General features: G+C 42.7%; 1 protein-coding gene across 2 annotated transcripts; it reads right to left on the minus strand.

Annotated features, from left to right (window-relative positions):
* Nucleotides 1-1,236: 1,236 nt before the first annotated feature.
* On the minus strand, nucleotides 1,237-12,785 carry PSPH (phosphoserine phosphatase). 2 transcript variants are annotated; one of them, XM_072882639.1, is made up of 6 exons: nucleotides 12,536-12,785; nucleotides 6,279-6,459; nucleotides 5,437-5,571; nucleotides 3,683-3,828; nucleotides 2,726-2,874; nucleotides 1,237-1,404 (listed from the first exon to the last, which is right to left on the minus strand). In XM_072882639.1, the coding sequence occupies exons 2-6, from the start codon at nucleotides 6,416-6,418 to the stop codon at nucleotides 1,294-1,296; spliced, it is 681 nt and encodes a 226-aa protein (XP_072738740.1). In that variant the 5' UTR covers nucleotides 6,419-6,459; nucleotides 12,536-12,785; the 3' UTR covers nucleotides 1,237-1,293. The 2 variants fall into 2 exon arrangements, with proteins under 2 accessions (XP_072738740.1, XP_072738739.1); XM_072882638.1 differs by having other exon boundaries at nucleotides 1,238-1,404; nucleotides 6,279-6,437; nucleotides 12,536-12,784.
* Between the last annotated feature and the right edge of the window lie 4,135 nt (nucleotides 12,786-16,920).

Here is a 16,920-nt window from a genome sequence, read left to right on the forward strand (position 1 = left end):
CATCTTTCTCCTGTGATGGTATTGCGTGGATGGAAGGAAGTGGAAGATGTGACACATATTTTAACATTAGTAAAGCTTTTCACATTATCAGAGGTGAGATTCTTATAAGTCAGGGAAATAAAAGTACCATGATGTGTCAGCAAAGCTGGTTAAAAAGACGTACTCGAAAGAGTTGTCAGGAACTTGCTGACAAAAAGGCAGCATTTATCAAGCATGTTCTGTATAAGGACCCTCTTGGATCAGACACTGCAGCCACAAAAGACAAATCCTTAAGAAACTAGGGGTTGTTAGCTGAAGCTCAGAAGCTCAGAGAAGTACTTAGAACAGGTTAGACTTATTTCTTGCACAAACAGTTTAAAGGTGGTTGATCCACACTTGAGGCAGAGGAAGGGACTACGCAAGTTTCACAGTATTTTCTTAATCAGTAGACCTTTTTTTTTTTTAAAGGTTGATGAATTAGCTTCCATCCAGTTATAGGTTGATGGGGGGATTGTTAAATAAATAAAACAGTTAAGTAAACAGTGTGACCATTTTACAAAATCACCATTTTGCAGTTTAGTTTAAAGTATTTTAATGAGGTATGGGAAGCACTATGTCATTTGCCTTAAAATATGCTTCTTGGACACTGATGAATATTGCATATATCTCAGATTTGCATGCATCTCATGTCTTTCAGACTACAAGTTGAGTAACAGTGATGTTGAGTAACAGATGACATCTCAGGTTCTCCTGTAGCCATATTTTAATGAAATCAGAGATACTTAGTAATGTTTCCTACCTATCTGTTCACTCTTTAACCTAGTTCTGAGATTCTTTGGAATGGAAAGTCCTTACCATACTGCTTACCTTTTACACTATATTATTGCTATTTATTATTATTGTTGATTAGACAAACTTCTCGTTTGTGGCCCCCTTCTTCTTTTGCCACCCAAAATAACTAAAGCTGTTAGCTTCAATGATTCTGAAACAATAGATCTGCAATATTGACCAGGGGCCAATCCTTTAAGGTATTTTAAACTTACTGATAATTTCCTATCTTTGGTCTTCACTTGTGAGTGAATAATCAATGGACTTCTTCCACCTTGGAAAAGATGTTTAAAAAATCTTATCATTTTCATTACAAAATATTTGAGTAGAATGGTGCCATTTGCAACGTGAGTTTCAGGCCAGAGAGGAAGGTACCCAACGCCCAGAATCATTAAAAAATCCAGAACACAACTTTGCAAACAAATATGTTTAATTGCATTGTATAATGGATTTATAGTTGTTAAATATATTATTTTACTGTATAATTTATCGTTCTTCCAGTTCCTTTAGCAGTTCGTCAAAGTGAGTAATGTACCATTTAGCTTTCTCCTTCACTTGCTTTCTGATTACATTTCCTCCAAATCCAATGAAGCAGTCCTGGCAAAACAGAAAGAATGGGCACGTATATTATTGCAGTCCCACGTAAGGAATGGAGCTTCTCAGCAATTAAGTTTGGTTTTACGATTGGGTTTTTAAATTATGGTATTCCTCCCTGCCTTTTCCCCTATTTTACTTTGCGTGTTCATTTTTCAAATTTATTAACAAGAACTTCATTAACATCTAATTTTGCACCACATTGGTTATTAGAGTTTTGTTCCAATAGGAAAGTTGTGTCTCGGTGCCTCGTAACTTCAAGATTGTTCAGATCGGAACTGAAAATCTGATGTAAATGTGATGCAACATAAAGTCTTACTATTCAAGAATGAGTTAACATTCGAACATGCATGCATCTCACAATTATGCCTATACTGTTTATCTTAACTCTGTTTACCTCATTTGATAGATACGCAAAGTAAACATTAACCACGTCTTCAATCATTAACCAGGAACAATCATCATTTCTACATCTTGGAAAACCATCTGCAGTGAAAGTGCAGTGTTTAAAATTTCCACTGCTGCTTTTTTGCCTTCAGGTAGAAAGCATTCAGTAAACACTAAGCTGCCTTGGTCATGCACGTATTTAACAGTAAGGGACCAGCTGTCGTAACGCACATCAACAGTAGCTCTCAGAGTTTGTTCCTGTGCATTTCCATGCACTGGGATATCTGTCCCTCCGCCTTGGCGAAGAAGGGGTATTGGGGTGCTTTTATGTAGAGAAAGGTGCTAAAGGGGAGACGGAATTAAGATCTGTCCTCTGTGAAATGACCATTTATAAAAGTTGTCTTTCTATTCTTTTTTTTATTATTTCACCCTGTCAGGGCTGATATCTTCAAAGGTATCACCACTGTACAGTGAGATGAACCCTCTTGCTAGGCCAGTATCAGGTAAATGTGCACCAGATCTGTGCCAGACCTTCATGCTAAGCACCATTAATCAGTGTTCAGAACCAGGATCTTGGTAGGGCAAGACCTCTGCGCAGAATCAAGCACTGGCCGTGGGGACATAGAGGGGAAAGGCAGACGTGGTAATACCAGCTTGATTTGAGACAGGTCGCTAGGCTGTTACACAGTCCTGCTGGACCCAGCCAGCACCCTGGCTTAGAGGGTGACACCCTTACTGGGATTGTCTGAACTGAGAGAAATCAACCGTTGCATGATGCAGGCTTTCTAGAGGAAAACTACCTACACAGATCTCTTTCAGGCTGTGGGAAGTGCTAAAGATCTTCCCTGAAGTCCTGTAAAGAATTCAAACTGCACTTTTTTTTTCCCCCAAAGATTTGCTCAAAAGGAATTTAGAATTCCAGTTCTTTAATACTTACAGCAGGGGGACAGGCTTCCATGTCTGTAGCTCCATCTCCAATCATAACTACTTTCTTAAAGTGGAACTGTTCCTTCAGATGAGTAATAACTTTTCCTTTCCCCCCTGATTCAGCTGTTGGTTGTGTTTCATCAAATCCTGCGTATTCTCCTAGAACACAGTGGAAGGACAAGTTAGACACACAGCATATTTTCTTGTAAATGAAGAAAGATACATGCCTTACCGGGGGGCAGTCCCCCATGTCTTTACTTCAGAAAACAGCTAATTACATGCAGTCCTGTAAGCCTCGCAATATCAGCATCCCAAAAAAGTAATTAGAAGCTAAGTGTAAAAACTAGGATTTTAGCCAAGTCTTCAGTGGGGATATTTTCAAAGAGCTGAAATGCTAAGACAAAAGTAGAAACCCTGTATGGGTGGTCCTACAAATCCATTCCCAGTCACTCTGGTCCAGTCATTCTGGTGTAAACATTTCAAAAGCAGCATCCAGTATGATGTATAGACAGCGTATGAAACACTGAATAAGAAACAACCTCACTAACGACAGTTCTGCTTGATTACACTAGCTTAAAGTCCAGAGCAGCTCTACTAAAGTACATCGGTCTCCATACATACCTCAAAGTCAATGAAAGTGAAGATTGCCTCTGAAAGCAGGTAAGTGTAATAAACTTGTTTAACTTGAAGGAGCAAGAGAAAATGAAGCTCTGCTGTCAGCAACTGTAACATGTTTTACCTTTGGCACAGCTTGCAATTAAAAAGTAACTACAGCTCTATTTCATATGTCTGGAAAATGACCTGAACTCATGCTTTTGGTAAGGTCTTGCAATTTTCCTGCTTGGAACTAGCTGGATTGGTAACAAGGTCATGTAGGCTGGGTGGTATCTGTAGCCCAATATCAGACAGTTTGAACCAAAAAAGTGGCATTAATTAGCAGAGAAAAGAGATTTTAAGGGAATCTTACCATTAAAGTAGAACTTCAGTCTGTTGGCAAAGACATTTGCTGTTGGAATGTTCAGTTGCGAGGCCACGTGCTCCACGATGCTCTGAAACCCCCCAGAGACCAAGAAGACCTGGACCCCTCGTTGATGAAGCCTGCTCACCAGCTCCCTGAGAAGAAAGAGGAGTCACCAAATGTGAGCGCCTGGCAGCATCTAGGGATAGCAAGGAAGTTAAAATACATCTTTCCTAAACAAGGCTGCCCATATTTTGTGTTATTCCAGTTTAGTTAGGATGTGTGCTGCTTTCCAGCTCCATCCATCTCTGCTGCCCAAAGTTTTTCCTTCTTTCCCTTGCAAGTTTGTGCATACACCTTGCTTGAAAATAGCTGAACAAAACCACCATGTCTAGAGACAAACAGGTATTTAGTTGCTCAGAAACAAGCACTCCCTAGAAATGTTTTCTTTACACTTTCATACTGTTCACATTAGTTCCCTTGAACAAATGAGAGCAGATCCAGTTCAGATTGTTTTTCTGGAGTAAAACAACAGCAAGAAAATGAATCTATAATGCAGAAGAAAGCAGGGAATGTGGGGGAGATAAAGCCACTGCACCAAAATGCCAAAGTGGGCGGAAATGCATGCAAAGTGCAAACATTTTCTAACTCTGGGGAGTTGGTTCCCCAGACGCTGGACATCGATGCCAGCTCTAGAAGAAGACATCAGCTACAGAAAAGGAACCCAAAAAAGTAGTTGTTTTTGGGCCCGGTTAGTGTCAATGGGGCTTGAAGGCAGTTAAAAGTTTTACGGGCTCTGGCTCTAGAAACAGGAAGATGAGCATGCAGCAATTCTGAGCAGCAGAACTGGTAGCCGTAACAGCGGAAATGCTAAATACTAAAAAGCAAAGTGGAGGCTTAAAGCAGGCTACACAGAAAAGGAGGAAGAAAGGGAAGGAACTAAAAGGAAAATCATGTGATTCTAAACAGGGAAACAATGTTCTCTTTGTAGTTAACATCTAGCTATGCCTTCTACAGAAAAAGCTGAGCATTTGCTTTATTTCAAGGAGAAAATACAAGCACAATATCGTCTGAAACTACTGTACGTGCTAAAAATATTTTAGACTTGGAGCTATGGCCAGATTCTGTAGTAAAGAAATTCTTTTCAATTGTCTGAAACAATTTGAGTAGGAAAAAAAAACCTTTTCAGTTTAAATAATTAATGTTTATTCCAAACCCAAGGATGAACGAATACACACAGATATATGTATTTCCCCTTAATGATTTTTTAATACTTTTTAGGGATTTCAGTATAGAATGGGTAGCTCTGAAGAATGGATCCCCTAAGCTGAGTGCAAGGGTGTGACTGCACACAGAAGTGTAAGAGAGCAGTAATATAATTGCAGAATAGACCAAGCCAGTAGTTCATACTGGGTATTAAATCTCCTCCCAGTTCCATCACCCATCAAAAACCAGATGTGATTGAACAGATTATTTTCCATGCCCGTTTAATCCTTGAGCCAGAATTTGAGCTTGCCAGCCAAAGCGCCAGTTTGCAGCTAAGACTGTTTTCTTTTTACATGGATGCTTAGCCACTTGACATGGACTCGGGCCATTATAAGCTCCTGATTTAAGCTTTGTACACAAACAACATGGAGATGGAGTACGAAGGCAATCTAAACCAGCTCTATGGTCTTACAGCCTCACTAATGTAACAATTTTGTTGATTTACGCCATGTGCTTTTGGAAGACTTTTTCGTTCGATCATTTGAAATTCTTCTTACCTTATTCCTGGTGTTAGCTGAGGTGGGTTGTCAGATATTAATTTCTGCACTTGCTCATAGGAGGGACGTATGAGACCTAGTCGTGCTGTTAAAGCTGCCTTGAATGTCACAGTGCCACCCATAGCTCTGCGGGTCCTAAATTGTGATCCAAAGAAAGCAAATCAGTGACACTCAACAAGTTGAGGCTTCTCCTGGGAACAGTTAGTTGAAGAAGAATGATGAGAAACAAGGTAAGAGACCATAGGTTCTAGGTTATACCGTATCTATGTGGTAAAGGAGAAGATTGGTACACTGAAAAGATTGGTAGCAACCACTGGTAGAAGATTTCCACAGATCGGAGCTCTTGTGAGAAGCAGTGAGGCAAAGGAAAACTGCTTCATTCGCTCTGAGTGCATCTGAGCCACTGGGACCAGTATTCCGAAACGGCAGCTCAGGTGGCGTTCTCTGAAATTAACAGAAGTTTTCCTACAAGCTTCAATGGAAACGACATCAGCTTGAGAGAGGTGTTAAGAGAGTTGTCCCCTCTCCTCCATCTCATAATAAGGCTTGCTAGTGCTTAGCCAAGTTTAATGATGAGGGCTGACCTTAGGCTACCGAAGCAATTTACATTAGAGAATTCATGTCAGTACAGTTTTGTTGAGCGGCTTCACAGTTCCAGAAGAAGTAAGTTACTTCATTAGGCATTAATTCCACTTATTATTCCTAAAATCCTTTTTAAACTGTAATACTCTCCTATGACAGAGTTGAATTAATCCCTGTTATAAATTCATTGTCACAGATTAACCTTATCCATGCTTATTTTTTACTACTATTCCTATGAAGTAAATGGCAAATATACATACATCTCTGCGACAGCATCTCCGACTCCACAGAACTTCGCAAGCTCATCAATGCCTTCTTCCTTGATGACTGTACTGTCCACATCAAAGCATACTGCATCGGCACTGCGGAAGATTTCTTTCATCTCCAAGAGGGATGCCATCCTTTTAGGAACCTTCTTACTGTGAGGGGACAAGATAAAGTCTTTCTCTGAGTGAAAGTACTGCACTCCGTCTTGAGCCATTGGTGCAACTGATATGGTTCTTGCGAGTAGGGACGAGCACAGCCTGGTAGCCAGCTTTTATCAAAGAGCGTGAGCAGTGGTGGAGGTCTGGCTCGGTTGCTGATTTGCTCTCTCCTGTTGCTGCCTACTGATGTTCAATTTACGTTACAGGTGGGCCGTGGAGCTCTGGTCAGTTGCTGATTTGCTCTCTGCAGGCTCAGCCCATTGATGTTCACATGGGGTTCAAGGTTGTAATACTTGGCATTTGCTGAACCATCAGACTGCCCACTGCTGTGTGGGACTTGCAGTTCTCTGTCTCATCTTGCCCTCACCCCTCAAATGGATCTTGACTTCTCATCAGACCCAGTCTAGTGTGTCAAATTAGTTGCTCCAGGAGATAGTAAAAGACACCCAGCCCTTAAGGATTTGCTTGATCGCAGTAGACATAACTATCTTAAACCTATCAGTGAGTCGTTGTCCCTAAATCGTGAAGGTTTAGATCCTTTTCTATGTCCTGATTAATATAAACTAAATATTCTCATCATCTATGAATGCATAGAAGATTTGGCCATTAGCATTGGGAATTAGTCTTTTATAAAACCCAATAAAGTCTTGGGTTTTGGGAACTTCACTCAACGCCTTAAGATACCACAACACCATGACACAACTTTTTCCATTACAATAACTGACAAAGGTTTATTTTCTTCCCTTTTATATCTGTCCACTTAAAAGTGCTGTTGAGCACTACTTCTGCAGATCAGACGCACAAGGTGTTAATCAGGTATTTTCTTACTCTACCCTACTCACCTTGTGCTTCACCCTTTCATAAGGGAATTCAGTGTGGACTTCACTATTTGCCAATCCGTACATTTAGACACAAATACAGCTTTCTATCTATACTATTTCCCAGACTTTTGTAAAAGCTTTTGTTTGGTTGTCTCTTCTAGTCTCCTAGACTTCTCTCAGGACGCGTCTTGTGTAATTGGTCTGGGTAGCAGGTTCTCTCTTTTTCTGGGATAGGGGAAAAAATATCATCAAACAGCATGTTATATACCTTCATCTTTTGTTTTCCTCTCAGTAAGGTAATTTATTTTTCTCCTATATATCACGTGAATTTTGATGGTGAGAGGTCTTACACAAGTTCCCACAAAACATTTATTTTTTGCCCTTTTTGGACAAACTTTGCAGCCCCAAATACAAAAGACATCCAGTGAAGATGGAGAAGATGATCACTATGTACCTTGCTGTGGATAAGTACAGGGGCTGATGGGTACTGATGTAGTTCACTGCCAGACAGGAGTCATCCAGGGATCACACATGGTAAGCATGTGCTGTTTTCTGAGGTGACTTCTGTGTGCTCACTGAGAGATCACAGCTAAGTAGTTAATGGTCAAAGCAGGAGCAGGAACCTTTGGTTTTATTCCCATGACTAGTAACCATATGGTGAATACTGGGATACAAAAGGCTCTATGAAAAATTACCATAATCACTGAAAAAAGGTATAGAACACACACACTCATCTTTTATCTGTTCATGTGTATAGAATAAAAGAGAATACTCTGGTCCTTCATTGAAAGGTAAAAGCCTGTATAAATGAAGCTGCCAAACCTAAGGGGTGAAACCTGCTGTGAACAGCTAAGAACCATATTTGTAAGAGAGAATCTCTGTTTAACAGATAGACATGAAATAGCAAGAAAGGGAGAGAGCAAGTCACATTAAAGGCAAAGCTATCCAAAGACAGCCATGAAACAGTACTGTTTGAGAGGGTCGTTCTAGCTATTCTTGATTTTTTTGGTGTGAACACACTACTACAGTAACCAAAGTGGGTTCGTGGCTTTTGCACAAGGCCGAGAAGGTGGCACAGTAGCTTCCTCAGTGCTCATCTGCATCACCGGTGTGAGTGAGAATGGGAGAGCAGGTATCATCCAGCCCATACTTCCCTCCTGTGCGTTCAGTTTAGGTGTGGGAAGGTAGGACAGAGCCTGGGCTCAACCTCCCCAGTGTGCCAGAAAGAAAAGGTGAGTGGGTACGCAGTGAAGAGGAGGTATTCCAGAAAAGGGCTTTTACACGCTCCACCTCTAGGAAGGGCAGAAACAAGGACTGAGCCATAGTTTGACAGGTCTCTGCTCCTGGTGCATCAGAGCTGTTCCATGCACGGACGTATTGTAAAACTCTGGTCTAGCCTTAGAAGCATCACTAAAGAATTATTTGCTGCAGACAGTACATGGTTTTTTTATATTTTTCTATAAAGACTGCTCTGTAATGTAAGAAATAGTCATATGCCATCAGCACAGCACATAAGAGAAACCTCTCTCTCTTAAGTGGCCATGGACATAAAAACTTCCCTCTGACAGAGACTGGCTCTGAGCTAAGACTTGGCAGTGGGTGGACAGGTGACACGTGAATTCCAAGTTTGCTTTGCGTTAGCCTTGACTTGACATTGGCTCCACAGCACTGTGTTTGCATTTTCACTGGAAGATTTTGATTTTCTGAGCAGGAGGGCTTTGACGTTAGGGCAGGCCTTGACAGCCATTTGCTAGATATATTTGTGCAGTGGAATTAAAAAAAAAAACATTCACTAACATTTTTTAAATGGCAGGGCGTTAATTTTTTCCAGCCTACTGGAAATTACAAAGTCCACCAAAAATTCAGCCATGGGTTTGGTGCCAATTTTAAAGATTTGCTTTACTGGACAAACTTATTGCATCACTGTGCCGTGACATTTGCGTCACAGTGTTCCAACACTGATTCCTTATTATGCAAAGCCATCACATTGCATCATGCTAACCTGAGGCTGCACTGCAACATTACCGCATTATGATGCAATGCCACTGTGTGGGGACACCGCATTGTGATGTGATTTCCTGGTGAGAACCTGAAATATATTTCTGGATACATGTCTTCAAAATTTTAATCTGAGAAAAATGTTGTCGCTAGAAATACACATTAGGAGCAGGAAGGAAGAGACATTAACTTTTCCTTCTCCCTGGTGTCCACATTTCCCATACTCCTTTCCCTTCTGGATGTTCCTGACAATGATGAGACCACCGCTGTGGTGGACTTTGCACTTTGATGGACAAATAGACAAGTTAGAGGAAGAATTACGGATACCACTTGTGGAGCCATGGTTTGAATTAACCCTGTCCTCTCTTCGTTCCATGCGATAACTCTTTCAAGAGAGTTTCAAGCTGTGGTTTGTAGTGCCTAAAAATAACAAGTTGGAAGGGGAGAATTGCATTTTGAAATGCAGAAACCATCAGTAGTTCCTGATCTCCCTTGGCCTGTGACCTGCTAAAATCTTTCCACTTTCTGCTATAGCTGGGCACTGAGTCCTGGAAAACACAGACCTGGTTTTGGCTAATGTTGGAGAAACATTACACATTAAATCATCACACACGTTGGAGAACTTGTGATGAGCTGTAAAGTAGGGAAGCTCATACAGGAGCAAAGAGGAGAACCTATGAAGGAAGCTTCAGCTATTGCAGAGAGTCTTGCTGGTGGGAAAAGCAAATTTTAGGAGTTAAAGGTGGTTCACTTGAAGTGAAATAAGGTTTTTCTGCCCTTGTTGGCAGAGCTCCGGGGGTCACCATCAGCTCCAGAGACTGGCAAATGCCATTCCAAATGGTAACATGCCAATTTCAGTAACTTCTGAAATTTTTTTGCCAGCCCTAAACATAGATGAGAGCATAAGGCAAGGCTATTAGCGATTGAGTAATGGGCAACAGGAGTGGGGGAAAATACAAACAGGAGAGGTTCTGCTCCTTCCCTTGTTTTCACAATTTTCACTGGGCCATCTTGGCCTGTTGTCCACCAGGAAGATGCCTAGAATTCACTTCCGGGGAAGTGCGCATAGGAAATAAGGACAGACGCAGTAGCTTGTCCACAGGTAGGTGTCACTTGGAAACATGAGCAAAAAGAATTGAAGCTGTGTAAAACCTTTCTATGGACAAAAGCTGTAGTAAGGCAACAGCAATTTTTTATTCCAGAGTGGTATAGGCCTCTACAGTTGGCAGAGATTAATTACTCTGAAATAGAGGGCATCTGATTGCTTAAATGCGTCAACATTTTAATGAGATGGTAAGAAAAAAGAAATTCCCACAAATAATGAGTTCTGTCTCCATATGAAAAACACGGGTAGAAAATCTCTGATCTTTCTGCCAGTAATCTATTCTGCCAGAATTGTAGATTCTGCCAGAATTTTAGATTTAGAATTAGAATCTAATTCTGCCAGAATTTCAGATCGGTAATCTATTCCTATCCTATTATTTGCATGCTGGAAAAACATCCAAGCAGCAAACATTTCAACAGGTCTGATAATAAAATATTGTCGGGGAAAGCTGAAAAGAAGAAAATGGGGAAGAGAAGAAACAATGGGCAAAGAAGTAACTAGAGAAGACATAAGAAAAGAGTGACAGAGGGAGAGAGGTAAGGTGAAACTGGAGATAAAGATGGAGAAAAAGGAAATCACAAGGGAAAAGTAGAATTCCCATGAGATCTCCTTGCCTCCAGACTATGAAGTAGTTCATTAGGCCATTTGGAAAAAAAACTGGCATTTCCACAAGAAATAGTTCTGTTTCGTAACAGAGAGGGTGGAGTCACAGAAGCAAGCACAGGAATTATGTAAGACCACATGTCAAAGGAAAACAACTGAAATCTTTTCTGTTTGCTGACCCTTCAAAGAAGGGCACTTGCCACACTGTGAAAAACTGAAACATCTGCAGTATCAGCTACATATAATGCAAAAGGAACAAGTAAATGGTGCTCAGAACTCCAGGTGTTCTGGGGCTGGTATATTTTGGTGAGATCTTGACAAGATCTCAAAATCCTCCTTGTGACTAGGCTTCACTTGTTATCATATTTCAGCTTTCAGAAGTGCTGCCACGCTGCTACTTTGCATTATGTTCACATTTATTGCTGTGAAAAAATGAAGATTAAGTGAATCTTAATGAAATATTACCTAAAATATCTTTTTAAACAGATCACTCGGGAATATCCTAGTTTGCAAACAGTTTCTGGTGTTTCTGATTCTGATTCACTTTCCCATTTTACAAGGAGAGAGTGAGCACTTCACTGAGATACACTCTGAGATACATTCCCGCAGCAGAATAACATTGCACTGAGCGTGCAGGAGGATGAACAGAAATGCAACCACATTAAACTGCTTCTGTTGCATTGAAGGGAAACTGCTGCTTAGAGTAAGGGATTTGGAAAAAACAGGTCTTGAAACTTTTCTCAGGACCTGTTCCCACTACAGGAGTGGTCCTGCTTGTAAGAATGTTCACAGGAGTGTTTCCATGGTATTAGTTTAAACAAACCACTTAATCCTCATTGTTTCTAGTCCTGTGTCTGTAAAATGGGAATAATATAGTGATACGGCTTTTCTATGCTGAGGTTTAATTCTCAGTATTAGCAATATGTTTTGAAAGCTTTAGAGGAAAGGGGATACATTTAAGCAGATTAGTTATATTTAAGCAAATTTTGACTGTTGTTTGTATCCCTGCAAGTACTACTCTTTAAAAGTTCAACCCATCCATTCATAATTGTGAGTTTCTGTGGTTTTCAGTGTGAGAATAGAAAGATTCAGTCCTTAACCTCGCTAAGCTTGCTTCACACTTCCTGGCTTTCTGTTCAGTTTTTAAAGGTAGTAATACAAACCTGTATGCAAGTCAAGAGATTAATTGTTTGCAGCTATATACTAATATCTGAACAGCAGTGCCTAACAGTGAATTTATTTAAGCACCTTTTAAAAAGTAGTTGAAAAGGTGTAAAGTGACCTGATGGATGTTGACATAGACCTCCCAACTCTCCAATCCCCTCTTGCCTGTCCTGACAAAATGATGATGCTTCCCCCCTGCATGATTGCATCATTCATTCATGCTGCTGTTATAAAACAGGCACCACACTGCTGCTGCATCTTGCAGGGCAGCACAGTCACAGCCCCAGCAGAAGATACTCTTCAGTTTCTACGCTAGAAAAATATGTTAAGTGTTATGGATCTGATACGCCAAACGCCAACCCCTTCCAATCTGAGAGAAAAAAACGTTCCCAGTGACTTACAGTATTGTACTGGCCGTGGCTGTTGCTGCTGCTGCAAACCTCTTGGCTGCACAAGAAAAGAAGGGATCAGCTGAGACCTTCAGTCACATAAATACAACGGCACAGGCTGATCTGGAAGAAAGCCGCATTTTGTAAATCACTCTTTTATAATCTGCTGAGTAAGCCAGCCTGGATGTTTTTTTTAAACGGTTGCACACATGTAACCAGAGAAGTCCAGCTGTTCACTGACAGGCGTAGGGAAGAGAGGTGTAACCTTGCCTACGTCGGGGGAGGAGCCGCTCGGGCCCAGCTTGGGGAGCTCCCAGCTTGGGTAGGCACGGCTTGGCAGGGAGCAGACCCCGCACAAGACGATGGGGAGCCCGCTCGCCCGTCAGCCAGCCTGTGCCGCGGGCATGGAGAACAAGACAGGTCTTAGCAAACTCACCTCGCTCCACGCAGAGCGCCAGCGCGGGAGGGCGAGGGACGAGAGCCGAGGAGGGGCTCTGACAAGCAGCAGTCAGGAGTTTCTCTTGGCGTGAAATCAGAGGTGAGGCAGGGACACTGTTTTCTTTCACTGTGGATGAGATGAAAGCTTTTGTGAGTTAAGACTGCAATATTGTATTTCGGCTTAAGGTGTTACTCGGTGCATCAGAGCGTGCAATGTTACACACACAAAAAATCAAATCAGAATTCGTCAAAAGCTTTGAAGGCAAAATTAAAACTTCTGCTCACGAGAAGGCTCTGTTTTGTTTCCCCAAATGCAATGTTGTCAAAAGCAAGGGAAAAATTGCAAAACCTGCCTGTGCTCGTGTTTTGGCATCCCACAGAAGAGCTTCCCTCAGACATGACTGTGGACATTGGTTAGGAAAAGGGAGGCTGCCAACCCAGAACTATGAAGCTGGTTGTTTGGTTCAAGGTCAAGAAAGCCAGATTTAGCTGATTTAGCTTCTTTCATTTGCTTGTGATAGGAGTCTTATGACTGCTGCCCGTCTTGAAAGACTGTTCTGCACCACTGGATGCACCAGTCACATTCTATGCATGCTCTCTTCTGCCATTCTGGCAGTATTGCCCCTCAAAATTACATGCATAATTAAAATCAATAGCCTTGTGTGCCTCTCTTCCCATGTCTTCCTTTATGTTTTTTCAGAAGTTCTCAGTACCTGACCATTTGTCAACATGAGCATCTACTAGTAACTTCTTGTGTCAGGAAACGCTGGTACCAAGCCCCTTCGCTGCAAAACTGGTGACATGGTTCACTGTTCAGTCTGGTCCTGTTTGTTGGTTTTATCGTGGCAGGACAGTATGTTTTTAAAACAGATTTAGAAATCATTTCTGTGAATAAGGTTAAATGCAAACAGATCTTGATAAACATGAAAGAAAACTGCTTTTACTGAGAATCTCAGAGTTTTTTTGCCAAGAAAAGCAGTGCATGATTTGACTATGAGAATTGCTGCTGAATATTTCATGAAGGATGTTCCCTTTATTTGGCTTAGTTTAACAGACATGTTGGTTGTAATTCAGTTAAATATTTTGATTCTAATTTGGTGTAATTTGTTGGAAATTGATTGATTTCAAAGGACAATTTAGGCCTAGTAAGCATCTGCCCTGTGTTTTTACTATGCATTAAAAACAAATATGCAGAACAGTTCAACAACTACAGCTAAAAGACTGAAAAATGAAGAAAACCTTGTCTTGATGTCTAAAAAATGCTGCAAAATAGGGATTTAATGTGAAAATGCTAACGAGAAATGTTACTATACCATAAAATAACTATCCACAGACACGTGATCGAGGAAAGAAACACGGAGAGTACTGCCTGGAAGCTTTAGGAGGATGTTGAGGAGTGAAAAGCACAGCTCAGGTGGATGCATGACTCGACACAAGCACAACACCTAACTCTTGTACATGACTACGAAACCTCTCCATTTGCACAAAAAGCAGAGACCACCTACATGAAGGACTAGAATCTCTTTGAAAATGGCTTTCTGTGTTTTTCCAAAAAAACCATCTATAATTCAAACTAAAATTTGCCAGGATGATTGCTTTATTTTCTCACAGTAATAATTCCCCTCACAAACCTGAACCTGCTTGGGGAATGGCCATATCACTGTCAGCAGCCAGCCCCACACGTCGCAGGTGTTTAGGACAGATAATTCCTGCCTTTCCACGGGACATCACCCACGCGGGTCACAGAACAGCAGCAAGGAAAACAAAATACAACGTGCCTGCTGGTATGCGTATGACAAGGCTGCCCTCTGCTGAGAACAGCCCCAAGAGAGGATCAAGGAAAAAATATTACAAACCAGAGAAGCAAGAATACCAAGATATTTGTGTGTCACCTGGGGGCTACAGAATCCAGGGCAGAGTTGGGGATTCAGGTGTTTTAACTAGGCATTGCATCTAGGCACCTCAAATATTAGCACCGCAGCCTCTCAGGGCTGGGTTGGTGTGTTTTGTTTTGTTACGGTTTCAGCAGTCCAGTAGCATCTCAACAAAAATGAAGACTAAACATTAACAGGAGAGTTCCAGAGCCAATTGTGAAATGCCAAGTGTAATTTCCTGCATTTTGCAATGTTTAATGTTTATTTCTAATGGTTACAGTAACAGAACAGAAAGCCCAGCCACTATACTAAAGTAATAAATATTAAAATATTTCATAAGACATATGCACTGCTCAGCTAAAGAAAAGGGCTCCAAACTTGTGTTGTATTATGTTCAAACACCAACTCCATCTAAAACATTTAAAAACCAGAAACCCAAGCATATTAGCAGCTGTTCCCTCCAGACCTGCCAAGTCAAACTGACAGGCCACGCATGGGAGTCCTCCTGCACAGCATGGCGTTTTGCCCGGAAACCTGAGATCCTCACCCAAAGGAGCAGAGCAGATTCCCAGCAGGTGCCATAGCCTACTGCCAAAACCAGCGAGGCTGGAGAGTCTGCCCTGACACTTGACATTCACTGACTGTTTCAGTCAAGCTCCCCCAAAACGCTTGTGCAACAAAATTGTACCCAACAGCGGGCTTAGACTTTACTACTGGAGTGGCGTGATAACATGAACAGCTCATTGCATTGCTTGCCGAAGCTCAGCCTCCAGGGCTGCATCCAGGGCTCCCTGCTGCAAAGAGTGGGATGGACTGGGGGAGATTTACCCTGTGCCATCCTCACGGCTGGTGGATGAGCGTTGGGGGAGGCTGTCTTTCTTCTCTGAACCAAATACTGACAAAATCCTGGCCTTGAGGCCAATTGTCCCTGTTTGCTGGGGATTAGGACCGTCCGGAGCAGATGGGCTGCAGGAACATCAAAAACTGCTTGGCCTGGATCTCCCTGGCACACCTCTGCAGCCATGGGCCGTGATTATTCTGGGGGTGGGCACCTTCCTTACGAAATACTTGAAATAACAAGAGGGTTGTGTCACGCCTGATACTGCCAGTTGCTCAGATGTAGCAGATGGGTGTTTGGGGGTACGAGCCCAGATGGGGCAACGTGGGAGCCAAACTTGATGTGGTGCAATCTGTGCCTGCAGTGTGTGTAAGGAAGCATGGCAGGAGCTCTCTTCTCAGGCTCCTCTCAAGGGAAACTGTCAATTGTCTTCCATTTCAGAGCCCAAAGCTGGTAAGACATAAATGTTTCACAGCCTCAAGGACTGAGCCCTGACAGGCCATGTAGGCCAAACACTTCCAGCACCTCACCAAGGTGACCTTGACTTCAACAGTATTTTGTCTTTTTCTTCCACAGGCCTCACGGGAAACCTCTGTGTGGCCTTGGGAGAGATCGGCCCCCATGCTTAGAAAGCCTTGTGAAGGGTTCAGGCCCAGGAAAGGCCTGGGCGTGCAGGGCTGTGCTGCGGTGGCTGTGCAGGCCCCGGCAGCCCACTCAGCAGCTTCTGTATTAAGACGAGTTTTGATTAACCTCAACTCTTTAATTTTTACCAAGAACCATTCTGATTATTAATCCGGTCCCCTTAACTATTAATTCTATGGATCTAATGTTAAATCACGGCGTTTAATTATTTATTCTCACGGCTCTGCAAACCTGCAGGGGGGGTGTCTGCCACATGACTGGGTGGGATTAACGACCGAGCGACCCTGCCCGTTCAAAGGCCTCGTTCACACACACATCGCCTGACCGCGCTGAGCGCCGGCCCCCACCGGCCGCTCCCCGCCGGGGGGGCCGCGCTCCCCGTTAACTACCGCGCCCGCTCCCACACCAGCCCGCGCCTTCCAACCGCCGCGCCTCAGGCCGCCTCAGCGGCGGGGCGGGAGCGGGCCGGCGGAGCGACAGGCGCCGCAGCCAATGGGAACGCAGCTGGCGCGCCGGCGAGCCAATGGGCGCGCGCGCGCCTCGGAGTGTTCTAGAAGGGGCGGGTGGGGAGGCGCGGCCTGTTCCGTCCCCGCCCCTCGCCGCGG

The sequence above is a fragment of the Ciconia boyciana genome, chromosome 17 (assembly GCF_034638445.1).
Source record: "Ciconia boyciana chromosome 17, ASM3463844v1, whole genome shotgun sequence".
NCBI classification, from domain to species: Eukaryota; Metazoa; Chordata; class Aves; order Ciconiiformes; family Ciconiidae; genus Ciconia; species Ciconia boyciana.